The sequence below is a fragment of the Aethalodelphis obliquidens genome, unplaced genomic scaffold (assembly GCF_003676395.1).
Source record: "Aethalodelphis obliquidens isolate GAN/ISIS:26980383/991018 unplaced genomic scaffold, ASM367639v1 scaffold19, whole genome shotgun sequence".
Lineage (NCBI taxonomy): Eukaryota > Metazoa > Chordata > Mammalia > Artiodactyla > Delphinidae > Aethalodelphis > Aethalodelphis obliquidens.
This window is the reverse complement of record NW_020837963.1, coordinates 5,191,354-5,217,310: the sequence shown is the minus strand read 5'-3', so window position 1 is coordinate 5,217,310 and position 25,957 is coordinate 5,191,354. Positions and strand designations below refer to the sequence as shown.

Sequence of the window (25,957 nt, the reverse complement as noted above, 5' to 3'; positions counted from 1 at the left end):
TGGACCTGTTTTGAAGGTGGGACTGTCAGGAATTTCAGTCTGGATGTGGGTGGAGAAGAGGGGAGAAATCAAGGATGTCTCTAAGGTATCTGGCCTCAGCAATGGCAAGGACGGAGCCAAGTTACCTGAGCCAGGGAAGACTGGGGGAGAGGGCAGATTTGAGGTGGACAGAAGCTCAGTCTTGGATACGTTGAGATTGATAAGTTCTGAGGCACCCACTGGGGGACACTGAGGGGGCTGAAGGATGCAGGAGCCCGAAGCTCGGGGAGACAGTGGCCTAAGGAGCTGCTTGGAACTCCAGCTCAGGCGGCGCGCCTGCTCTCTCAGGCTCAGCTAAAGGTCTGCTTTTATTTCAATTACATTTTTATTTCTAAGTATGTAAAATAGTTTTTCCTTTAGTTTTTTCTTCCTTTTTAATTTCGTTTTTAAAAATACAATTAGGTAAAATATTTACATGGGTCCACAGTTAAATCTGCAAAACAAGGTGTTCAGTGATGTCTGCCCTCTACTCCCCCAGCCCACCCACTGCCCTTTTGTGCCATAAATAACCACTGTATTGGTTTTATGGTTTACCCATCCATTCATTATCTTTAGCATAAGTAAATATGAATACACATTTTTTCCCTTTTAGGGAGAAAAGTAGCATACTACATGTACTTTTTCCACTTCGCTTTTTTCAATTAATATTATTTAAGGTCACTTATTTCACTCTGCTTTTTATTTTTAAGGTGGATTTTTTTTTTTTTTTTTTTTTGTGGTACGCGGGCCTCTCACTGCTGTGGCCTCTCCCGTTGCGGAGCACAGGCTCCGGACGCGCAGGCTCAGCGGCCATGGCTCACGGGCCCAGCCGCTCCGCGGACCGTGGGATCTTCCCGGACTGGGGCACGAACCCGTGTCCCCTGCATCGGCAGGCGGACTCTCAACCACTGCGCCACCAGGGAAGCCCTTAAGGATGGATTTTTAAAAAACAATTTTTATTAATTTACTTTTAAAATTGTCTGTACCAAGGAGGTTTAATTCTGCTTTCTAGCAAGCACCACCACTCTGGGTAAGGGGCAAAACAGTCCCTAGAATTCCATGTGCAGTAGCTTATGAGAATGAGTTATTCTGGGGTTTCCTCCAGTTTTGAACTTCTAGACCTCCCTAGTTCTTGGTAACAGGCAGGACAGGGGCTTGCCCATTGCTAGAAGAAGTATCAGGGTGGGAGCTGGAGACTTAGCTGACAGTTTGGCTAGGGGAGCAGTTTGGGGAGCGCCCCTCTTGCTGCAAAATGAGCAGCCTGGATAAGATGATCTCTGTGGGTCTTGTGGGTCGATAGAGGACCAGGTATGGAGGCTGACCCAAACCTGTTTCCGGCAAACCATGCAAGCAAACGACCCCTTCTTAGGAGACGGTGATAAAGGTACGTTTCACCATGCAAAAGCCTCAGCGCCCATCACCCGCTTCTCCGCACACGGCAAAGGGCTGCTGGGCGATATGGCGCCACGTGGTGGGTCACGGAGACAGGGCTGTGAGCAGGAGGTAGGCGTGCACGGGCAAAGCAGGGGGTCAGCAGGGAGCAAGCCAGCTGAGCAGGTACAGTTCTAGGGAGTCCACAGATGTCAGGAGCGTGGAGCAGCAGGTGACCAGGCAACTGGTCAGGATGGCAGAGGGCTGACTGCTCCCTCAGGGATAAGGAAGCTGAGCCCAGAGGCTGGCCTGCCCCGACAGGAGGCTTCTGTACTCTTCCCCACGGAGGCAGGACCAATGTTACCTTCCCCAGGAAGACCTTCTAGAACCCGGGGGCTCAACTGGCCAAGATGGTGCAGCTCCGAATGTTCCCGGTGCATGACGGCTCCTTTTATTCTCTCTTCCATGGAGAAAATCTCAAATCTGGAGCCACCCATTCTGTATGTTTTTCCTTCTCTCCCAAAACCCTCAAACACAACTCACACAAGTAAAGGCAAGAGGCCAGGAAATAAATATGTCAAAAAGAAAAATCACTGGAAGAACAAGAAAGAGCAAAACTCTGAGCCACCCCAAAGTACAGCCCGGGTGGAGCTTCCCACTAAGCCGCGCATCACGTATTCCAGCCCAAAGTCCTCTCCCAAGCTTCCGTCCGCAGCTCTGACTTCCGTTTGGTGCAGATGGAGGCAGACGGGGCCCCAAACTCCGGGGACATTGTGGGATCTGCTGAGTAGCCCTGAGCATGCCAGGGGCAGGAGGGTGACCAGCTTCACAGCCTGGAGACGCACAGGCATCCATCCTACCCCTTTCACCTTCCTAATCCCAGACATGAAATACATCATCACCCAGCTCGCTGCCCGTGCGGGAAGGAATGTGGGAGAGGAATCCACTTTGTGCGCTGACTGGGTCTCGACTCAGTGTATATTGGAAAAAAGAAGGAGGTCTGAACACTCCCACCCAGGGGCGGCTTGGTAATTGCGGGTTTTCAATAACACTCCGGGAAAGAACAGTGCTGCTATGGAGAAGCTGGGGAAAAGGCTTTGCGGCAACCATTCCCAGGAACGAGGCCATCCCAGCCATCAGACCACCCTGGCGTGCCATTTCCGACTCCTCCACTTCCCCTGACATGCGGGATAAGGGCCAGCCCAGCCCTCGCCAAGAGGCCATTCGTCCTCCCCTCCGCGAGTACGCACGGGGGTTTCCTGTCTCTGCCCCGTTCAAGGGCCAGAGCTCCCAGGGAGGACAGCAAGTGCAAAGGGAGCACCTACATCTTGTTACCGGCGCTAAGGGCCCCTGGGGATGGGGACGCCTTAAATTTTGATCACGACCTCTCTGGATGGGGGGAACTGCATCACCAGCAAGCGTTCTACAGACTCCAGCCTAAAAGGATGAGAACTGGGCTCTGGCACGCAAAACAAAAGTCCGAGGCTGCCTTGGAGATACAGGTTCTGTTGAGGGACACTCCCCTCACATCTCAACCCCACTCCAGCTTCCAAGCTCATCTCCTTCCCTCCGACATGAACTTCCCTTCTTTCGCCAACCTCCACAAGCCACACGCCTTCCCACCATGTGTCTTGGCACCTGCGGCCCCTCCAGTGACGCCTTCTCCTAGCCTGGACGTCTGCATACAATGCATGGAGAGATGTGTCTGTAGCTTGGTGCGCTGGGTCTAAACTCTTGGCTGGCTTTCTATGCCCTCCACAGAGGGCCCTCCCTGACATACCTCTCTCCTCGGCCCCTCAGCGGTGTCCTCTGCAGTCAGGCCAGCCGGTGCACTGTCCCTGACACCACATCAGGCAGGCCCGTCTCGGGACCTTTGCCTCTGCTTCCCCCCCTCCCTCTGCCTGGCCCATTGAAGAGACAGACCATGTTCCACCTCCTCCAGGAAGGTTTCTTTGTTACTCTAAACCCCAGAAATCTTTCTCTTCTCTGAAGTCCCAGGGCCTATGGCCTGGCACTGTACTATCACACATGCAAACCACACACATGCATATACACACATGTGGACATATGTGTATACATGTACAAAACGTATCACACACACACACACGCACACACACACATACAACAATGTTATTAAGTGGAAGTGTCCAGTATACCTTTTCTCTCCAACTAGACTATAAGCTCCTGGAATGTCCGGCACAGACTTGGGCCTGCAAGAAGCACTCAACAGACCCCTCCTTCCTGACCAAAGCCCCCTTGTCCAGCCTCACTTACTAGCTGTACAGGGGCTGGTGACAGGCATTGCTTCTGCCACCCTAGGGACCACGAGGCAGATGAGGCCAACACTACAAAGTGCTTCAGCCTCTAAAGGAAAATGCCCCCCTCTCCCCCAGAGTGCTGCCCCATGATGAACAGGATGCAAAGAAATGCCAACGAATCCTGGGATTCGAGCAATTCTAATACAGCGAATCTGACATCATCTCTCCGACCACAGCAATGCTTGAGGGGGGCGGCCCTGGCCTATTTTTGGTGGGCAGTCACTGCCAGAGGGGCAGCCTTGAAGGTCTCCCCATTCCTGGCCCCAGAGGGAGGGGGTGGGGCTTCAGCCCGGCGCCTCCCCCCACTGGAGGTTCCCATCCTGGATTGGAGCCACAGCTCACAGAACAGGCTCAGCGGAGTTTGAAGAACCCAACCTCCCCATGGCCTTGCCAAGCATTAAGCCTGCCTCAGGGGGAGATGGCCAGCTCTACCTGCGAATGCCCCCTGTATCAGACCCCAAATTGCTACCACGTCCACCAGAATTAAGACCCCCGGAGGACCCTTAGGATGGGAAGGTGGACCTTTGCCACGGAAAAGCTTCGCTCTGAGACCCAGTCCTGAGAGCCCTGGAGAAGGGATGGGTTAGTTGGGATTTCCGGGGCGGGCTGGGGTGTGGTTTAGGGCGAGCACCCTGAGGTGGGCTGGAGGCCGAGCAGGGCTGGGAGGGTCCCCACAGGCATGGCCTTGAAGGAGGTGGGTGCAAGCTGTCTTCTTTCACAATGCTGCTCTTACAAAAACGAAAGACCTTGGGCAGACAGAGAACCTTCTTCCTTCTCAACACTCCTGGCTGCTCTGCGGTGGGACAGGCCAGAGCAGCCCCCGGCGTCGCGGTCCGAACACTCACCCAGAAGCACTCCGCGGGGGCTGGCTGCCCGGAGCCCCCGCCTGGCCATCTGTGTCCCCGCTACTCCTCCCAACTGCGGGATGCTCCCTGGGGCTTGGGCACGGCTGTCAGTCCCCAGAGAGCCCCTCCCCTGACCCGGCACTTGGCGGGCTCCCCCTGGACAGCAGCGGTGGCCCAGAGCCCAGCTAGTCCTGCTTTAACCTCTCAGGCTGGGGGTGCGGTCTGAGGGATTTAATGGAAATGGGAGGCTGCCACTCCCCTAGAGGGGAGCAGGGCTGAGGCACAATCATCAGGCAACCCAGCTGGGCTTTCAAGTCCACTTCCGCCTCCCCCGACCCCACGCTGTCCCTCTTGGACCCCCGCTCCCCTGTCTGTAACCCACAAACTTGACAAAGCCAGTCCCAGGAAGGGGTCCCAGAGCTTCAGGATACCACCTCTCCCAAGGTAGCTACACTTTGGAAGGGACCACAGGGAACGTGAATTTTTAAACCCAAAGGACGCAGATACTAATGGAAGTTTAGGCAATAAGGCCCCAGTGCCTCTCCAAAATGCCGTTCGTTCACACTATGAGTATTAACATGATTGATACATAGATTAAACATCTACGGAGAGCACACCATGCCTCTACTGCAGGCACAAAGGTGAATAAAGCCTCCAGACGGTTGCTCACATTAGTGAGTGCCTCCTCTCGTCTACCCCCGACGAGGATCCTGGCCGGGCGCTGGGCAGCCCTGCCCCTCTGCAGCACGGCTGGTGTGGGGTGGGGGGCACGTCGGGAACCGAGCTCTGCTGGCTGGGCTGCGTTGTCTGCAGGTGAAGCTGTGATCTGGGCCGTCACGAGAGGGTGAATGGGAAGCCTTGCGTCCAGAGGGGCTGCTCAGACAAAGCTCACCAAGAGCAAGAGACCTCTCTTCAGCTGAAGATGCTCTGGGCTGTAGTGTTAGCTCCAGGTGGTGGCTGCCCCGTGGAGGGCATGGCAGAGCCTCCTGCAGGGCAGGGTCTGGGCTGGCCAGCCCCGTCGCCTGTCTGTGCATTGTCCTGCTGGCCCTTTCCCCCTTCTGACTTCTCAAGTTCTGCCTTAAAAGCTTCAGGGAGGCAGGGCACACTCTTCTTCCTACAGCCTTCCAAGTTCTGTTGCTACTCCTTAGACATCAATGGCGACTCCCAGGCACCCGAATCCCGAGGTCTCCCACAGCAGCCTTCAGCAAGGCCTTCTGCAGCCTCCACATCAAAATGCATCCCCAGGGACTTTTGTCCAACAGGGCATATGACGCTTAGCAGACCGGAGCTCAAGCACCGGCCAGCAGCACACCAGCCCTACCTAAGACCTGCTTCTCTGAGAAATGCAGTACCAGAGCATGCTGGGGGGATGGGGTAGAAGAGCCTGGTACCCCACAGGGCCTCTCCTCTGGCTTTCCTGTTACGTCCATCCCGGGGCGACCCTGGGTAGGCACTCCCTCCCAGGCAGAATGGAGGGACAGGGGATGTCAAGTCCGGTCGTGCAGCCTGAATCTGCCCCACGAGGCCCGTGAGAGCAGAGGCAGGGAGGTGACGCCACATGGCTGCACCTCGGTCTCCTCAGTGTAAGGTGCAAACAGACATTTCCTTCCTTTTGGTGTTCTTCGGATAATCTAGATCAGGGCTTTGTAAACTATGGCCTATGGGCCGAATCCAGCCTCCACTTGTTTTTGTGAATAAAGTTTTGTTGAAACACGGCCCCTCTCCTTCGTTTGCACGTGGTCAGTGGCTGCTTTTGCCCTACCATGTGGAATCAGGGTGGAGCAGATGTGACAGAGACCACATGGCTCTTGAGGCCTAAATGCTTTTTTCTCTGGTCCTTTATGAGAGAAGTCTGCAGCCCCACTGACCCAGACAGGCTGGAGGCACAGGGCACACTCCACACGGAGCAGCTTCAGTAACTACTTTGCGCTAGTGGGGACAAAGGGACAGCGGTGGTGAGGACAGGCGGGTTTCTAGACCCAACCTGATCAAAACTAAAGAGGTCTGCTGTGACTGGTTTATATATTTAGTTTCCATATAAGATTTTGTTTGAAATCTATGCAACCCTCACTTCCCAAAGCAAATCAAGCCCTTACCAGGTGCCCTGAGAGAGCCTGGGAAGACGCTGCTGGAGGCGTGGTTTGTGCGTGGAGTTCTCTGGGAATGAGAGGGTTAATGGAGTCACCTGTAGAGGGTGGGGACTGTTGATAAAGGAATCAATGGTGGGGAGGGTGTGGGGGGGGACCCTGCGCTCTCCTTTCTCCTGGTGTCACTCCCTGTGCCCAAGGGTGTGCCTTGGATCGTCCACAATGAGGGCTCCACTCTCACCTCTCAGTGATGTCCCCAGCAGGGCGGGCACTGGCCCTCATTCCCAGACCCAGCTGAAGGAGGCGCAAACACTTCCTGAGCCCGACGGAGGGGTGGCGGATACGCTGCTCAAGGAACACTTCTCCTTCTCAGCTTCTTCCTTCTGCTCTCAGGCCTTCTTCCCCCTGCCCAGACCCTCAGACTCTTCCCCTCCAGTCTGCTTCCCCCCTCCTCCCCCGACCCTGCCCCATGCCTGGCTCTCTGGGGCCCGGGAGTTTCTGTAGGATAGGGTTACATTCCAGAACTTTCTGTGAGGATAGAGATGTTCTCTGTCTGCACTGTCCAGTGTGGTAACCATCAATGTTGTAGCTAACCATCATTGTCGTCGAAGCTACACGGTGTTATCGAGCACTTGAAATGTGACCAGTGCAACTGAAGAACTGAATTCTAGCTTTACTTCACTTCAACTTAAATAGCCACGCTGGGTCCTGTGTTGACCAGCACAACTGCCCACAAAAGGGGCATATTATTACTCCATTCCAATGACTCCATATGGAGCCAGAGCCTCCTGAAAGTGTTTCTAGTGATGCCTTTACAGCGGAGGGGGAAGAGCCTGTGGGCGGATTGGAAGGAAGAGATGAAAGAGGGTTGGTCCTCTTCTGTCATCACCACTGTGTACTCCCTCACTACTGGTCATCACTCCCGCCACGACATTTTCAGCTCCGAGGGACGTCGCTCCTCTGTCCACTATCCTGAACCCCTACAACACCTGGGCTGCTCTCCCAGGCCGGACAACCCACACCCAGACAGGCAGACAACTCCAGATCACCATTTATTCTGGAATGGGTGGAAAAGAAGCGCATGTCCTCCTACTTAGGGCCGATGTTCCACAGTCCCATGGCAAAGGGTCTGAATAGTCTGAGGTCTGGGACCAGCTTCAGTTTTGCAAGGTCTTGAGCAAATCACGTGGCCCGAGTCTCACCTACATTACTCTTATAATGGGGACATTTGTCCTAACTGCTCCCCAGGCCTGCTGCAGGGATGCTATGAGAAAGGCTGTGTAAGACACCTTTATTTGTATTGCTAATATCGGTGTTCTTTTCTCTCCTACACAAGGAAGCCTTCCCTGTCAGTGTCTGAGAGATTCAAGTATTTCAATATGCTTCCAAGTAAAGCCCAATCTTTTATAATCATTGAGATTATAGAGTTTAAGGGAAAATAAGTATGTGTGACTAAGAGAGAGAAAGAGAGAGAGAGTGTGTGTGACTGTGTATCTTGGAAAGTTCCCTTTGCCTGGAACTACCTACTGGACCCCTGGAGGACAGGGGTCCCAAAGCTCAGAAAAGAGCATCTTCTGGTCTAAAACCTTCCCCAGGGAGAGAAGTTCTCATTCATGCTCCACTGTAGAGAGGAGCCACGGGGAGGTAGGATATGAGTGTAGAGGGGAGGACAGGATAAGGAAGGCATTTTTGGAAAGATACGAAGTTGAACCAGAAAAGGGAAAACAGCAAAAACCTCAATCCATTCAAACCTATTGTTGCATTTTACTAGATCATTTACAATGGGAGGGAAAAAAAAAAAGCAATGCCACAGGAAGAAACTAGAATCAGATAAAGGTGGCCCCCAATGGTCCCCACCCGGTGGCATTCACACCCTGTGTAGTCCCTTCTGACACCATACAAGGGTTAGTCTACGGGACCAATAGAAGAGCGCAGAAGGAATGGTATGTCACTTCTGAGATTAGGTTACAAAAGACATGACAGCCTCTTTCTCTCTCTCTCCACTCATTCTATCATAAGCACCCTACAGAGAGGCCCACATTGCAAGGAAATGAAGCCTCCGGCCAACAGCCAGTGAGGAACTAAGGCCTGCCAACAACCACGTCAGTAAGCTTGGAAGTGGATCTTCCAGTCCCATCTGAATCAAGTCTTCAGAGGATTACAATCCCTGCCAACAGGCTTGACCCGCAACCTCAAGACAGACCGTGAGCCAGAAGCACCCAGTGAAACTGTTCCTGGGATCCTGACCCTTGGAAACTGTGTGAGGTAAAAAGTATTTGCTGTTTGAAGCTCTAAGTTTTGGAGTAATTTGTTACACAGCAATAGATAACCAATACAAGCGTGCAGGCCAAGCTCCATTTCCAGCACACTATCACTGGAAGTGATAACTGGCAGAGTCCCTAAAATAGTCACACACACACACAGCTATAAACACAGATGTGTGTATTCCCCACACACAGACAGGCAGTAAGTCTTCATGTTTGGGAGCCCTTGATATTTTACCTGTATTCAGAGCATCACTGCATTTCAACAGCAAAACAGTATTAAAAGGCAGATGTCCCACTTTGTAGATGAGAAACATGCCTCAGAGCGATGAATTCGTGCCTTGGAGGCTCCACATGAGACCCAAACCAAGTCTAGACAAGTCAGCACACCCAAGGGGCCACCTGTACATTTGGCTGGAACCTGGGCTCTACAGTTCATGCTATGTGACTTCCAGAAAATGAACACAGAGGCAAAAAGAATGTTTGCTTCAAGTGGGATAGTTCTAGGCTTCTAGGAGCTAAAAATCCCACCCTCAAAAATCACAACCCATGTACCCTCCCTCCCTACTCCCTACACCTCCTGGCTTTTCACTGTGCCCCAAGCTCTCAGCACGAGGTCACTCTCTTAACTCTGGCTCATCACTGAAGGCTCTGGGGAAAATGCAAAGTGACCTGCCCTGGGTTACCCATTAAGGCCGGATTGACGCCTGACACCCCAGTTCACAAGATGGGATGCAAGAGTGGTAAATGCGGGTACATGAGGAGCGCAGCTTGAGAGTAGTGGGGGTGGGGTAGATGAGGAGGCACAGACGGTTTCCCCCAGCTGTGGGCAGAGTGAGCACCACAGTGAAAATATAGACCTAGGACTTTGGCCAGGAAAGGATGCCCAAGACAGAAACTGGATGGCTCCTTGGGAGGGCGCTGGCCCTTGCGGGCCCCGCCTCGAGGGGTCCCAGCGATCAGCTTCCCAACCCCACTCCTGACCGACAGTGTGCCAACCTTCTGATCGTCAGAGCAAAGTCAGAAACCTGTCCTCCGCCTGCCCCGCCCTGGTCCCTGCCCAGCCTGTCCAAGCCACGGCTGTGGCTCACGGTTCAGAGGCACCAGGTTTCCTGCTCAGGGTGACCGTCTGTTCTCTGACACACCGAGCCAGTCTGCTGTGGCCACTCGGGATGCTGGGCCAAACGTGTACACAGCCCCATAGAGTATATTTTTCTTCCTAAAAACCTTTCTCATCTTTGGGTCTACACATCTTCCCCAAGTTCAGTGTCAGTCCCCACAAACGGAAAGCCTGAAATTGGATCCTTTGTCCACAGAATTCTCCCCTTAAACCGAAGAGAGGAGTCTGAAGGCAACTGAAGGGCAGCGTATTCCCGAGGGAGGGGTTAGCTGCGGTAACGCTGGCTGGTGATCACGTCACCCGGACGGCTCGCCCTCCCACGCACCGGTGAGTGTCCTGCACGCTCCCGCCCCATCCCCTGCCCCATCCTCGAATCCCTCAGCTGCTGTACGTGCTCCAGGTGAGCCAGGCAGGGAGAGCTCTTCCAGTCCATGCCGGGCCTGATGCATCCCAGCAACCACGGGCAAGGTCAGGGAAGAGGATCAAGGGAGGACGAAAAAGAGCTTGGATAGTGACAGGGGAGCGCAGTACAAGAGGGGCCAGTCAGGTGCAGACAGGTGAGCTTGGCCTGTTCAGGGAACCGAGAGCAGACCGGGGTCGGGAAGTGCAGTGAGCAAGGACAGTGAATTAGGAGGAGGCGGGACAGGGGCAGCGGGCAGGTCGGGGGGTGAGGCAGGCCTGTCTTGGCGGGAGGGGAGGGCAGGGGGTGGGGGGTGGTCAGGTATGGCTGGTGCCGGTAGGGGGTTCCGAAGGTCTATTTGACCTCTGTTTAGTAATTCCTCCCGAGTAATCCCTCCAAAAACCTTGCAGTGTTAATGGGCTAGTGCCTATTATGTTTTAAGCCCCCCATAAATTGCTGGTGGGTTTGCCTGTCTACCTACCAGCTGGAGCTCCAGAACTTGCCACTGATGTGGGCTTGTCTGTTCCTAGAGCTCGGGCTGTCTGTCCAGGCCAACTTGGAAAGACCCAGCAGCTCCATCCATTCTGCATTTTGAAAGGCCCCGAGACGCCTGCAGGTGCTGGGAGAGCTGGAGACAGTGACGCAAGCTGCCACCTCAGAGGTGCCCACTGGGCCCGCAGGGGACCCCTTGGTCTTAATTTCCTCCAGGGGGCTAAGCAGAGGCATCACCTCCGGGGATCCGCAGGCCTGTCTCCTTGAGTTATTTTAATTCTGTTCACTGATGTCTTGCCTAATTGAGTCCCTGCATCCCTTCTGGAAACCAGGGCCTCCCCAAAATACTCCAAACCATAATAGAGGCCACCCTGCCTTTCCCCAAAAACACACACATTGGAATAAATGGCTAAAATTAAATTACTGGGAAGACTCAGAAATAACTCTCGGAGCTCAGGGTAAGTGCTGACCCAGGCAGGAAGGCTCCTCGGTATTTTTAAAAGCTGTGCTCCCGTCCCTGCTGGCGAGCCTCGGGGAGCGAAGGGCACCCTTGTGGCCTGGGCGGTCCTCCTGGGACGTGGGGGATGGCAGCTGGAGGAAGCTCTCCCACTCCAGACTGCCTCCCGAGAGCTGCCCACTGTTCTGGAACTCACAGCACCCTGCCTCCAGCCTCTCACCAAGTGGGGCCCCGACAACCTGGGAAACCTCTGCGCTATTATAGGAACTTCCTAAATATGTCCACGCATGAATCATCCGGACCAGCGAAGGGATGTACGGGTGTGACTAACCTGGTGCAGGGGTGCAGAGGGCAGAGGGTGGGTCTTGTCTGAAATCTCACTATTTGTTCATTCCTTTGAATTAGGCACGAGCCCCTCCCTCAGTCCTTTTGAAAATGGAGGCCCCCGTGCTGCCTTTATCGCCCCAAGCACAGAGTTAATCAGGGGCTCACTTGGGGGTGTAGGTAGGGATTGGCGAGGGACCCAGAAGAGGGAGGCCGAGCATGCCGAAGGGTGGACAGGGAGTTTCCCAGCAGAGAACTGGTGAGGGGCCCAGGCTCTGAGCCAGGCTGCTTGAGATTGCAGTCTGGCTCAGCTACTTCCCAGCTCTGCGACTCTGGGCGAGTTACCCCCCTTTTCTGTGCAAATTACTTTCCTCATCTGTAAAATGGAAATAAAAACAGCATCTCCTTCCAAGGGTTGTTGGGAAGATTGTACAAGCTGATATTTGCAAAGGGCTCCGTGTGTCCCGAACACGGTAGGCATTCTAAAAGTGCTCGCTAAATCGCTGAGTCATGCGCGGGCAGGACTCGGGGTGAGCCAGGCTCGCCCGTGGGCCTAGCAGAAAGGGCCTAGAGCCAACAGTGCGCACAGCCCACCCTACGGGTGACCAGAATGCTGGGAGTACGGAGGCTCAGCCAGGCGTGGTTGGGTACCCAGCCCACAGTACAGACCGAGACCAGATTGGTCCCAAAAGATGTACACAGGAGCAGCAGACCTGGCGCAGCTTCCTGGAGCTTTCTGGAGAGGGTGAATGGGCTGGGATGAAGGTACAGGGGAGCTAGTTATTTGCACTGAAAGCTCCAACTGGCCTCTGGAGTGTCTCTGTCTGTCTTTCCAGCCCACGGCTAAGGAATGGAATATTTCTGGGGAGGTTTCTCTGTCAACTTTAACCCCGCACTCACCCCAATATATTTGAAAGTATTAGCTCCAAAAGTGTAAGGGACTTGCCTTGGGCCAGACAAGGATGGAAACCCAGACTCCATAACTGCTGGCCCAATCTTCTTTCTTTCCCTGCACACGGCCCAAGATGGAGGGGTCCCAGGAGCAAACGTCAGGAAGGAAGGGACCCATGCTTCTGTACTTAGAGCTGGGCTTGGGGCTGGGCCCTCTCGTGTACCTGCCATCACTCCTCACCTACTGGCATCCCTGAAGGGGGCGTGTCAGTGTCGTTGGAGACAATAAGAAGAATGAGCTTGGCAAGGGTCCTTATCGCCTCAAGATCCCCTGGCTGGTGAGGGATGAACTGGTCCAGAACCCAAGTGAGCCTGGCCTAGGCCCTGGTACCCACCATGCTGGTTGCCCCTGGCAAAGGCTGTGAAGACTTGGCACCAGAGGCCCGGTCACTTGGGGCCCTCGGAGTTGCTTGTGTCCATATGCTCTAGCAGGGGAGAGAGGGTTGGGAATAACATTTGTGAGCCAACCTAAATGTCCAGCATTTCAGAAAGAGAGACTAAGACATCTGAGGAAGCGTAATCAAACCAACTCAGGTGGCTGGTTCCCGGCGTCCATTCTACTTCCTGTCCCAGGCACAGACCCGGTGGAGATGGCATTTATCTCTCTACGGCCACTTTCCTAGTTAGCACCCCTCCTGCTCTCCAAGCCACTAGGCATGCACCCTTGCTTCGTCTTCTGTCAGTTCCCTTGCCCCCAGGTCTCCCTCCTTTGCCGTCTAGGGCTTAAGGGGTCTGGATGAACCCCAATAGCTGAAAAGAGGAGCAGGGAGCAAGCACGAAGGAGCAGCTCTCAGCTTCCCAGCAGTGGGCACAGACTGGGAGGGCAGGCTGGCCCGGCACCAGGAGCTCTGCCGAAAGGCACAAGATGGCCATGCACGGATGTGGGCTTTCCCCGGGAGAGGGACCCCAGGGACTGGTTTACTTTCCCATGAAGCATGATGCTGAGAGCACGTTCTGAGCACGGAGCACGTGCCAGGAAAGAGGGGCAGGAGAGGGCAAGTCGTCGGCCAGCCTTCAGGGCGCTCTCGGCACCCATGAGCGCCAGGTGAGGCGGGCATTGTCCAAAGGATGATCTGGCCGTCACGGCTCGTACAAAGGCTAGGGTCTTCTCTAGGCATACCAAGGCCCTTCATGTCAATCAAACACAGACCTGGACATCTGGCTTCAAGAAATGAGCTGCGGGCTTCCCTGGTGGCGCAGTGATTGAGAGTCCGCCTGCTGATGCAGGGGACATGGGTTCGTGCTCCAGTCCGGGAAGATCCCACATGCTGCGGAGCGGCTGGGCCCGTGAGCCATGGCCGCTGAGCCTGCGCGTCCGGAGCCTGTGCTCCGCAACGGGAGAGGCCACAACGGTGAGAGGCCCGCGTACCGCCAAAAAAAAAAAAAAAAAAAAAAAAAGAAATGAGCTGCTCTTCCTTCCAAGAGAGCTTGGGGGTGGGTGTGGGGGAGGAGGAGAAGGAGCCTAAAAATAATTCATATCTGACTCATTTTGCTTAGAATCTGACAGGGCTGCCTGCCAGGTAGGGGTTTGCCTGTCCCATTTTCTTATCTATCTTTAGCAGGGACTTAATGAGGGCAATTTCCGTGCTGCGATATAGAGACAAACCGCAGGCAATGGGAGTGTAATCTGTCTCACCGTTCCCTGGGCTCCTGATGACAGGATGACAATAATGGTCACTTCGGGGCTGAGCCGTCTGGAGGGCTCGGGGACGGTGTCATCCCAGCATAGGGCACATGAAGCAGCGGTCCCCTCAGTGCGACCCAAGCCGGGCGACGACCGTGGAGGAAGTGTCTCCCGCTCCCTCCTTCTATCCCCCCATCTCTGCTACCGCCACTCGGACAAGACAAACTACTCAGCCTAAAACCCCATCACTCACAACATAGTCCTTTATCTTCAGCACCTCTCCCCCTGTTTTCAAGGGCAAGCACAGCCCAATTTCATTATTCACAGTCGTCATGCTCTATGTAACTGTATAACCACACTGCGCACTGAACCACTGCTCCCAGAAGAAAGACAGGGTTAGGTTCCTGCGAGCCTCCGGTCACATTTTCTCCAGTTGATCAAAGATAACCCCACTTTAGGTGTGTTTTGGTTTACGGACACCTTATTTAACATATATTGTTGATTGATTAACATTGAGCCCACCGCCAACAGCACTACCAGTCTGGCCAGCATGAAGCTCATCTAACACACGTATTTTCTCCATAAGGTGCTTCACAGCCTCCCTGGACTTTGGAACATAGACAGCACTTCAGTGCTATGCTTAGGGGCCATTTTAAACTGCAAATTCACCCATGAAAAGCACATCAACGCAAAAAACACGGCACTAAATAGATCACGGAAAGACACTGCTTTACAATATGAGAGCTGGAGCAAGAAGACAGAGGTCTCCTGGTTCAACCTCAGCTGGGAACATGTGTATCAGGTGACTCGAGTGTTTTCACCGCTCTGGGAGTGTCCATGAATGACTGTGAAAGCACTGTATTGACTAAATCACACAAAACAAATCATTTTAACGAGAGGCAAATTTGCAAATATAGAATCCACGGGTAATGAGGATTGACTGTACTTCCCAAAGGGCTACCTTAACAACTCCTGTGCATGAGCGGATGGATGGATGGATCTAGTTCATCTCTGAACTAGATGAATTTCTGATCAGTTCCTGGTGGGCAAGGTCTGGGGCTCAGTCATCTTCGTCGCTGAAGGAGTCCATGACTGCAGGAGTGGTGTGAGGTGCTAAAGGGCATGGCAAGTTCCAGAAAGCAGCTGTGACTTAGAGGCAAGATTTTAATGTGGCACTGGCATCCTCCAGGGTCCCTGCCCATGAGCGCAGCGTGAGGAGGAGGAGGCGGGTAAGGTGAATTCTAGAAGGGAATGAGGGGTCTCCTGTAGCCAGTGATGGCCATCAAAGGGTGTGGTAGAGCTGTCAAGAGTGTGTCGAGGAGTGCGCTCAACAGGCATTCATGACAATTCTAAAATTAAGCTTTTGTGTTTAGAGTGAGAAGGAAGAGGCAAGCATGAGTCTGCAGATGGGGAGGATGATGTAAATTTAAGAGGGCCGCTGAGACAAAGGTCTGCCTTCTGTCAGAGAACATGTGTTGGACCGGGAAAGGGAGACCCCCCTACAGCATCCTCAGTACGTTGCCGAGGGCCTCGGAGGAAATCCTGGGAGAGAGACAGGCACTCTGAGTGCTCATCTTGCCCAAGGGATGGAACAATATGGTCCAGAAAAAGACAGCTTTGCACGTGAGGTCATAAATAGCCCCTGACCACTTCTGAGGAACAAAGTGCTAGAGACTGCAGCTATGTGTATACAGTTCCAATTTTTTAAAATCAGAAAAATATAGATATCATCTCTCCTAAGGAGACTGCCAAGCCAATGATCTGGAAGAAAAGATGTAACCGCTAATAGCTAGCACACAGTCACACAGACCAAGTCAGGGCCAGACCAAATCTACGTCCTTGAAAGGGTTACTCTCCTGATACACTTGGGGAACCCTGCAAACACCAAGATTAAGGCGTGTTTACAGAGGCTTGCCCCATCACTCCATCCTGGGACCTGCCTTATCCATTAAAAAAAAAAAACTTAAAAAAAAATTTGAGGTACAATTCACTCACCACAAAATCTACCCTTTTAAATCAAAAAATCCAGGGTTTTTTAGTATCTTCCCAAAATTGCATACCCATCGCCATTAATTCCAGATGCCCTGTTCATTTCTATCAGTGACCTAGATGATGTCACAGAAAGCTTGCAAAATCAAATCTGATGGCTGACTCTAACGTTGTCCCCAGGGAAAGAGCCTGGCACCCAGGGAGGGTTTGGGCACATGGTGGCAGAGGAGGAGATGGAGAAATGAGACTGTAAATTGGTTCTACGGTTAGAGGACAGCAAGCCACTGTCATGGTCGATCATAGGACAGAGGCAGCAAGAGCTGCTGGGGGCTCTGCTCACCCTGCAGCGTCCAGGCTGTGGCCCGACTGCACCATCTGGGGACCCAGGGAGGGGGTGGCACTCAGATGTGGGGACAGCTTGCTCTCCTGCCTCTCGCCCAGCAGAGCCATCTGATACTAGCTGGCGATGACTGTGCCATTCTTTCCTTCTTTTCAAATCTGCTTTGCACATGGAGTAAATTAACCGTTCTGAGACCTCACTTAATGAAACAAATTAATTTGGAGAATGGCTATCCTGTCTCCCCAGCCGCACGGGCATCGTGCGATGGACCCCTAATGCTTCCATTAGCTGCCCCACTCTCACTGTTAGGAGGCCAGCTCTGGAGCCTGCGGGGTCTACTGGGACTTCTAACGTCTGGGCTGGGCCCCGTCAGGAGCCAGGAGCTCCGGCTTTTCCCTTCTCTTTAGTTCAGTTGCGGGTAGTGGCAGCAGTGAGCTCCACCCATCCGGCTCTGTTTCTAGGGAGTTTTGTGGGAGCGACATCCGGGGCGGTGGGAATCCCTGGTTCCCACATCTGTTTCACTGAGGCTTTCACAGTCTCACCCTAATGTCCTCCCATCTCCCTTCCAAATCCCCCTGGTGACTCATGGCTAACTCGATGCCCATCTCCTCAGGAAGCATTCTGTAACCACGGTCGCTGGTTCCTCTCTTAGAACCTCCTCGCAGGAACACGTGGATTCTACACAGTCATGCACTACATTCTGGTGGCTTCTGAGGCCAGCTGTGCAAGCTCTACCTCAGGCCCTTGAGACCAGGGACCACGCCTGGCACTTGTCTGGTTTCTCTGCAGCATGGAATGTAGCACAGAGCACTGCCCCATCGATCCTAGTTGGAGAGTTAAAGAGTGCTTCACTGTGGCGTTCGCCCTGCTCAGAAATGACACACTCGCCCCTGGCTGCTGGCTGCGCTGTGGCAGACAGCCCTCAGCGGTCAGCCCTACAGAAGTTGTCTGGGGCGGAGAGCTGCCGGCTCAAGGTCAAGGCACTCCCCATCTGATGACTAGAGCAGACATAGGGATACAAAGACCCGCCCCTTCTCTCCATCTTGGGACAACTCTAAATAGTCATCCCAACTTCAGACCTTCCCGTAGAATCAGAACTCCCCACGCAGACTGCGCTGCAGCTCACCCCCTCCCTCTGCCCAATCCTGCTCCCCTCCCTCCGCGTGACCCCAAGGGCGCTCCTTAGTAAGTGTCCTGCCCAATAATCTCCATCCCAGACTCTGCTTCCCAGGCAACACAGACCATGACCTTCATTCATGGCCTCAGATGTCCATCTCTTCAAATGGAAAAGGGGTGGAGGGAGTAGAGAAAATCGCCGCATCCCCCCAGAGGTGAGACCTCACTCAAGGTCAACACAGGCAGTGGGTCAGCGGCATGGCCGGGACTCTGCCCTCTAGAGTTTGCCCCTCTGCCCTGCATCCTGAGGGTAAGGGGCTCAGGGCAGAAGACGAATCTCTGCGGACCCCCTTCCAGTCGGCAGGTCTCTGGCTTGGGTGGGGACAGAGCACCCGGAGGCATGTTGCTCTTTCAGGAGTGCATGAAATACTCACTTAGTACATTCATATCATGAAATGCATAATTTTGTCTGAAATCAGCAAACATCCTCGATTAGTTTCGCAAAATAAACAAGTGGTTACCAGTTGTCCATGTTTTGAGACCATTTTAAAGGAGAAAACTTTTGAACTGTTCACAAGCTTAACCTTTTTTTTTTTGCAAAATGAGGAAAAGACGCCACAACTCAATTTTAGAAACAGAGGCCCTTGAAGCAGCGCACAGAATGTGGGAGCAGAGTCTGCAGATGGCTGCCCTAGAGGGGCCCTCCTTCCCTGCCAGCCCCGGCAGTGGGAGCAAAGCTTTAAAAGTTGATCCCTGAGAAGGAACAATTGACCCTAGGTCCCCTGGCCCTGGAGGTGATGCGAGGAAAGTTCCCTGGTCTCAAGCAAACCCGGCACTCATGGGGATTTGGGACAATAGCCCTGCCCCCGCACCCTGCCACCGCAGACATCTGCACTCCACTGTCACCTTACAGTGTTTTCTGAGCACCTCGGATCCCCCTGTGATCTTAGCTGGTGCTAAGGCCATTTCCCGGTGCCTTACAAGGATGAGCTTGGTTAAGCCTCCCAATTAATGAACCCATTTTACAGAAGAGGAAATCAAGTTTTCGAGGTATAGAGTAATTTGCCAAAATCATGGAGTTAATGAGTAGGAAAGGTGGCATGCACATCCGGCATCTAATTCCACAGCATATGCCTCAGACATCAGAGAATAAAAGCAGTAAGGGCACACTCAAGACCTCAAGAGGCCACCAGGAACTAGGATATAATCTAGACTTCCGTCAAGACTAGGGCTCTGGAGGCCAGTTTAGAAATCCCTGCTGCAGGCTGTGGGGTAGTACAGACCCCCAGGTTCAGCAACCTGCCGAGCTGCTGAGAGTTTGCAGCTATCAACCAGGCCACAGACCCCTGCAGGCCTTCCGGGAGAGCCCCAGAGACACAGGGGGATGGAGCGGGCCACCTCCCTTCCTGTGACACTGCAGCCACCCTCCTAATTAGGCACCCACCAGCTCCCTGCTCTTGGCTTTTTCTAGGTCAAAGGGCCACCTGAGGCTGTGGAGTTGAAAAGGCTGAGAGCTGCAGTCAGCAGGGGCGAGTTCAGCTCTGCTACTTAGCTGAACAATGTTGGCTAGTGTCCCTGGCCTCAGCTATTCCATCTGTTAAAAGGGGAAACAGCACCTTTTCTCCCTTGCAGCAGAGGGGGATAGATCAGAGGCATGACACAGATAGACGCTGGCTGTGCCTTTGGCCACCACATCTGATCCTGGTCACCTCCCCCTCTGCCACCAGGGAATGCAAGCCTCAGTACTGGGAAGCTTAACCTGCTGTCCAAAAGTGTTAACTATCAAGGTCAAATATAAAGGTCTGGGGCTCAGCAAGGCCGTGACTATCTATCGTCAGCTGGAAGGTTAGGGTCGACTGGATAATATTCCGTAGCCGTTCCTCAAATGCCAGAATCACACGCTCCACCAAGGAGGACTCGGGAGGCCCCTGGTGCTGGCTGCCTGCTTGCAGACAGAGGTCCTTAAAGCGTCCGGCCGCCTGCTCTTCTCCTGAAAGTCCCATTGCCTGGGGACTCTGTGACGGCTGAGTGTTGGCCTGCACCATATTCCAGATTGTGAGTAAAGGTGGGGCCCCGGCCGGCACACGGCACAGGCTCAACATGTGTCTGCCACGCTGAATGGCAGAGTCCGAGACCCCGATGGTCAAGATGTTTGTTGCTTGAGTCCGTCTTTGGTCCAGAGGAACACTCTCTCCTTTCATTTCAGATGATTTCCTGCAGTTCGGGTCCTGGGGAAGGTGGGCGGCCGCTCCTCAGCGCTCTGTATAAATCTTTCAAGAGTTTACTGGCATGAACGTCCTTTCCCTGCAGCCTCCTCTTCCCTGGCCCTGGCCCGTTAGCCTCTCCTCACAGGACATACTTTCCATCCCTTTAATCATCTTTATTGCCTTGCTTTGGACCCAGTCCCGGGTCCACATCCTTTGCGAGGTGTGCTGACCTAACTGGGCATTTGTTAACACAAGCGAGGCTCAGCGGAAGGCCGGCTTCCCGGTGCCTGCATGTCACGCTCCTTTTCCTACATTCCTGGGTCACGCCGCTGCTTTCCGGAGACCTGCACTGTCCAGGGGCTCCTGCTGAGTGAGGTGACCTGGCCCACAAGCGGAGGCGCGGCTGATCTGGACGCCGAGAGCAGCTTGCCCTTGCCTGGGCCCACAGGGGGACTTCTCCTACGGAAGCTCGGGGACTCCCTGCACCTCCACACACACTCTGGGGACCACAGGGCAAGGGAGGAGCGACAGTGAGCCTCTGCTCTTCCGGACACCTCCCCAGTCCCCTGTGAACCCCATGCCTCCTTTAGGGGGTGCTCCCTACTTCTCTCTGCGGGGAACCCAGCAATCAGGAATTAGCCTCTGTGACGCTGCACAACAAGAAGGCGGCGCACACAGCACAGCGACTGCACTCTGGGCAGGCCAGGAATAGGCTTGGTCCACCTCTCCCTGCTCAGTTTCCCCTTTTGACGCCACTACGTAAAGTGCCTGGTGGTTTCTAAGCCCGGACTGCCTTCCTCCCAGATGGCTGTACACTCACTGTCCTCTCAGGCTATTCTGGTTCCACTAAATCCACCAGCTGATGACGTTCCGGGGGCCTGGTCCTCCATCCACCCTGAGTCGCGGCCACCACCCAACACGCCTCGTTCAGGGCCCGCGTGTGGAGGGAGGCATCAGGGACCCTGGGCAGCCCTAGTCTCCAGGAAGCTGCACAAGAAGAGGCGTTTCCAGTATTCTGAGGAAGCATGTTGACTGGGCTTTTATTTTTTGCTCTCTGAGAACACACTCTGTTCATTAAAGGTAAAACCACAAGCCATCACCTTTAACTAAGAAGAAATTCCCTGTAGAGGAGAACCTCATTTTAATTCTTCAGGCAGAAGCCTTCCTTCCTCCGTCCCTCCGTCCCTCCCTCCCTTCCTTCCCCGCTTCTCTCTCTTCCTCCCCTCTCTCATTTCCATCCAGAAATCATTTATGCACATGCTAACAAACAAATACTCTAACCCTGCTTTTGCACAAATGGCCACACACTAAAACACTGCTCTGCACCTGGACTCTTCCATTTGGAATATACACCTTGAAGACCTTTGCCTGTCAGACAACCTTTAAGGAAACAAAGGCTCAGCCTCCCAGACGCCCAACCTCAGTTGTTTGTTCCTATCCAGGGCTACCCCAGGCACTTTTTCTGGCCCCTTGCTGTCACCCAGACCTCTGCTGGATGCCAGGGGAGATCCTGGTCTCTGCTTTAGTTTAAGTGAGCCCCAACCCCCCAGGCATTCGAGAGAAGTAGCACGTACAGTTGCTGATCTGTGTGTCGCTGTCCCAGCAGAACCCAGCACAGGCCAGGGACGGCTCTCAGGACAGGGCAGAGGAAAGACAGTCCTGGCACTGTGAGCTCCAGAGCCTCCTGGAGGCTGTGTCTCAAAACACACGTCGGCAGGTCCTGGTCCCCTGAGGACCGCTACTGTTGCTGCATGGTCAGTGGAAAGAGCTTTTCTCTTCCTGAACTGTCAAACCTGCCCTGGACTCCTGAATAGATCCAATCCCAGGGCCAACCAAGAGGTGGGCAGCCGCCACCGCCCCCGGTCACCAGCCCACTGAGTCTACGTCGCCTCTCGCCGCATCGGCTGATGACCAGGAAAAGCCAAACACAGGACAGGACCGTAGCTCCAGAAGGGCCGGCAGAGGCGGAGAAAACCCAAAGCTGGCGATGGAGAGTCTCCTACCTTCGGTCATTTCTTCTCCTCCGGAACAGCTTCTTCGTGTGTGCAATCTCCACCTCATGGGGCATCGGGTGGTAGCCCTGTGTGTTTGGAGGAGGAAGAGAGGATTGTCAGTAAGTCTTCTGGAAGAGAGCAAAGAACTTCTGGGTCTGAACTAACTACAACAACACCTATGACAAAACGAAATCGAGAGTTTGGAAAGGCTAGACTCTGACCAGCAAATCCAGGCTGAAAAATGGAGAACACCAGAGTTAATGAGTTTCCCATCAGGTGATAACGCTGGAATTATAGAACCAAAGAACAGTGGGGACACAAAGGGGTCCCTAGAATTTGTCATATCCAGTTACTCAAATTACAGATGAGAACACTCAGGTCCAGAGAGGTGGATGAGCCAGTTTAAGGTCCATCAGAGAATGAGATCCTGGAATCACTGGCGGACGGAGGACAAGTTAGCCCTCTAACATCAAGCTTCCTAACACAATGGGAATGTTAATATCTTCTCTGAGCTGTTGAGACGACCAAGGAGATGCAGCCTCCTTGCAAATCCTGAGCCTCATGCAGAGGGAATGTGCCAGGACCCAGGTCTCCTCATATACTAGTCCAGGATGCCTCATGCAATTTTTACCCAAGATCTTTGTTACTTATACTCCTGGGGTATATTTAGAGGAAACATGCAAATAGCTAAATGCTTTTTTAAACTTTTAACTGGGGAAAATCCTAAAGATGGTCTTTTGCATATTGTCATCATGATAACAACTATGTATATATTTATACCAAGGTCGGAGAGAGACCCTCTATTCATAATGCAGGTTGATCTTGCAGATGCTGGGCCACAGGCGGAATTATTTGCAGAAGTTGGGCTGATGGCCAGCTCTCTTCTTACCATTTCCCTCCCCCCAGAAAAGTGTGTCCTGGTGGGACAAGGGAAAGCACTGCCATTCCATTATGGGCAGGCTGGGGTGGAGTGGGAGGGGTTGAGGGTCTTAGGCCTGGGCCTGGGACATCTGGGTATGGGTCCTGGTGCAGAGTCCACAGCCTGACCATGGCCCCCATGCCGCCCACAAGGCCCTGGGTGTGCACAGGGTCAGAGGGTGTGACAGGGCCCAGTGTGCTGGAGAGGGCACAGTGAGGGCCCATTTAGCACCCGCCCCACGCACTTTACAGACAGGGAGACAGAAGCCCAGGCCCCCTCCACGGCAAGGGCACATGCAGCCCTCTGGATCTGGGCTCCTAGCGGAGCGTCCCGCTGGGCTGCCTTCTCAGGGCTTAGCCCCCAACCACGGGCTAAGCAGCCCTGGACACGGGCAGCCCGGCCAGTCTTGAGGTGCTTCCTGGGGCGGGCACGGGGAGGACAACAGGCTCAGGAGGACGCGGGGACCTTGGCCTTTCAGACGCTCGGCCGACACTCCTATCGAGTCCAGGGAGGGAAGGGCACGTTTCAAATTTAATTTAATTTAATTTATATTATTTATATTGTCAGTCCCTCCCTCACACCCTGTCTCTTGGTTCCAACAATCCGACCAAGAAGGCATGAATGAGTTCTGGCTCGGGCAGGCACAATGGGCCTCTGCTGCCTTAGGATGTGCTTTGTTTAATGGTTTTCTCAAAGGATATTATTTGCTTTCTTTAATACAAAACACAAACAAGGAAAAACAGCAAGTCTTCCCCTCTCATTTCCCCTCTCCCACCCTCACCCAGCTCCGGGCTGGCCCCTTCCCTCCCTCCGGCCTCAGGTCACCACAGGAACACTGGGCGTGCCCCGTGGAGACAATGCAAGGAAGCCGAGCCTGGACCGGGAGCTGAGCTCCGAGGCCGGGCCGAGGGCGCTGTCGGGACACTTGGCCTTCCACGAGCTCAGAAGGTGCCCGTCTTCCCTGTCTGGGCCCCGGAGTCCTGGGCTCTGACCTGCATCCTGGCCTGCCCACCCCCCCTCCCGGCCACACGGCTGCAGCAGAGGGGAGCTGCCCTGGTGACCCAGCCTCGGCATGGAGTCCCAGCTCTCTGCCAGGACTCAGTGTGGCCCAGGGGCATGCGCGACCCCTCAGGGCTTCTAATGAAGCCACTGCTCTGACCGCTGTGTCCATCCATCTATCACCTCCAAATTACCACATATGTATGTACATATATAAAATATCATCATAGTTAAAAGCCTGGGACCTGGAGCCACACTGTGAACTGTCAGCTCCTGTGACTTTGAACAGGTGACCTAACCTCTATGTGCCTCAGTTTCCACACCTGTAAAATGGAGATAATAATAGCCTCCTGGGGTCCCTGTGAGGGTTGAATGTGTTGATAAGAATGTAAAGAACGTAGAACAGTGCCTGGTACACAGCACACCTCAGCAAGTGTCTCTGGTGCTGTCACTGCCATCGTTGGCGTCATCACCACCGTCATCATCATCGGCGGCAGCAGCATTTCTCCCATCATCCTGACACTCTGCTCAGGGCTGAGTGCGCCAGGACAAGCAAGGCTGCTCTGGTCCCTCTCCTCATGGGGCCCCCAGTCTTGGCAGAGAGAGTCCAGTGGAGCTGGTTTGCAGGGGAGGAGGGTGTAGGAAGCTCGGGTTAGGGAGGGTGGAGGGAATTAGCAGAGAGCCTGGTGACCAGGTGGTGTGCTGGGGAAGGATGGAGGAGTTCTGCCTGTGTTCTCTTTGGCCTGAGGCTGGCAGATCCCAGTGGGAGGCCAGAAATCAGCTGAACAAAGTGACAAAGGTGACAGAACAAAGCCTTGCACCTCGAAGGTCTTCCGTCCCCAGGAATAACCCAGGCTGGTGCTATAGAGGACTGGTCCCACCCACAAGATCACCTGGGGCCCCAGCCTACTGGCACCATGGTGAATACATGAATGAATGCCACCTTCCCTGGGGCACTTATGTAGAACTTTCAGACGGTCTTGTATAAAATGGGGTGCACTGTATTTATACAAGCTTTACTGGAGGACCCTCTTCAATTAGCCACTTAGTTCTTCAAACTCAAGCTGGTGGTGGTACCATGTGACACACACAACTCAAGATGCTGCCCACACTTCCCCCCAAACAAGGGCATTTGGGGCCAACCATGAGGCCAAAAGAGGAAGACAGAAGGAGAAACTCTGTGCTTAGCTACGATCTGTCATCAGATTAGCTGCTGACCTAGGCTGGCAAAAGTTCTTTAAAGCCATTGGCGGGAGATGAGGCTTGTACATGAATGTTCATAGCAGCAGTATTCATAATAGCCAAGAATGGAAACAACCCGAATGTCCAATAACTGATGTCTGGATAAATATGTGGTAGCTCCTTACAATGGAGTAGTGCGTGGCTATAAAGAGAGGACGCTCTGATACGTGCTACAGCGTGGGTGAATCTATCAAAGACCACATATGGTTCGATTTCATTTCTTTTTTTTTTTTTTTTTGCGATACCCGGGCCTCTCACCGCTGTGGCCTCTCCCGTTGCGGAGCACAGGCTCTGGACGCGCAGGCTCAGCGGCCATGGCTCACAGGTCCAGCCGCTCCGCGGCATGTGGGATCTTCCCGGACCGGGGCACGAACCCGTGTCCCCTGCATCGGCAGGCGGACTCTCAACCACTGCGCCACCAGGGAAGCCCCGATTTCATTTTTATGAAATGTCCAGAAATGGCAAATCTGCAGAGACGGAAAGTAGATGAGAGGTTGCCAGCGCCTGGGGAGTGAAAGAATGGGGAGTGACTGGCAATGGGCTCCAGGCTTCTTCTGGGGATAATGAAAATATTCTGGAATTGGACAGTGGTAATTGTTGCTCAATCTCATAAAACCATTTACTCATATATTTTAAAGGGTGAATTTTATGGCATGTAAATTATATCTCAATTTTTAAAAGGTGGGAAAAATATTCCAGGTAGAGGCAATAGCAACTGTTTTGAAAAAAAAAAAAAAATCCAGCCGTGGTGAACACTGTGCCCCCCTCTCACTCAACTACTCTACAGAAAGCAGCTGCCCTAAAACATGGCTCCTACGAAAGGGCTGGAGAGGGTGGCACGTGTAGGCAAGGGGCATCCAACAACGAGAGTGACTAATAA

General features: G+C 53.6%; 1 protein-coding gene across 7 annotated transcripts in view; it reads right to left on the bottom strand.

Annotated features, from left to right (window-relative positions):
* CTIF (cap binding complex dependent translation initiation factor) overlaps window positions 1–25,957 on the bottom strand; it is a 303,742-nt gene that overhangs the window by 119,348 nt on the left and 158,437 nt on the right. For all 7 annotated transcript variants that reach the window (XM_027118461.1, XM_027118460.1, XM_027118465.1 and 4 more), the window contains one exon: window positions 21,927–22,003. In XM_027118461.1, the coding sequence (XP_026974262.1) occupies window positions 21,927–22,003 (77 nt within the window). The remainder of the gene's footprint in view (window positions 1–21,926; window positions 22,004–25,957) is intronic.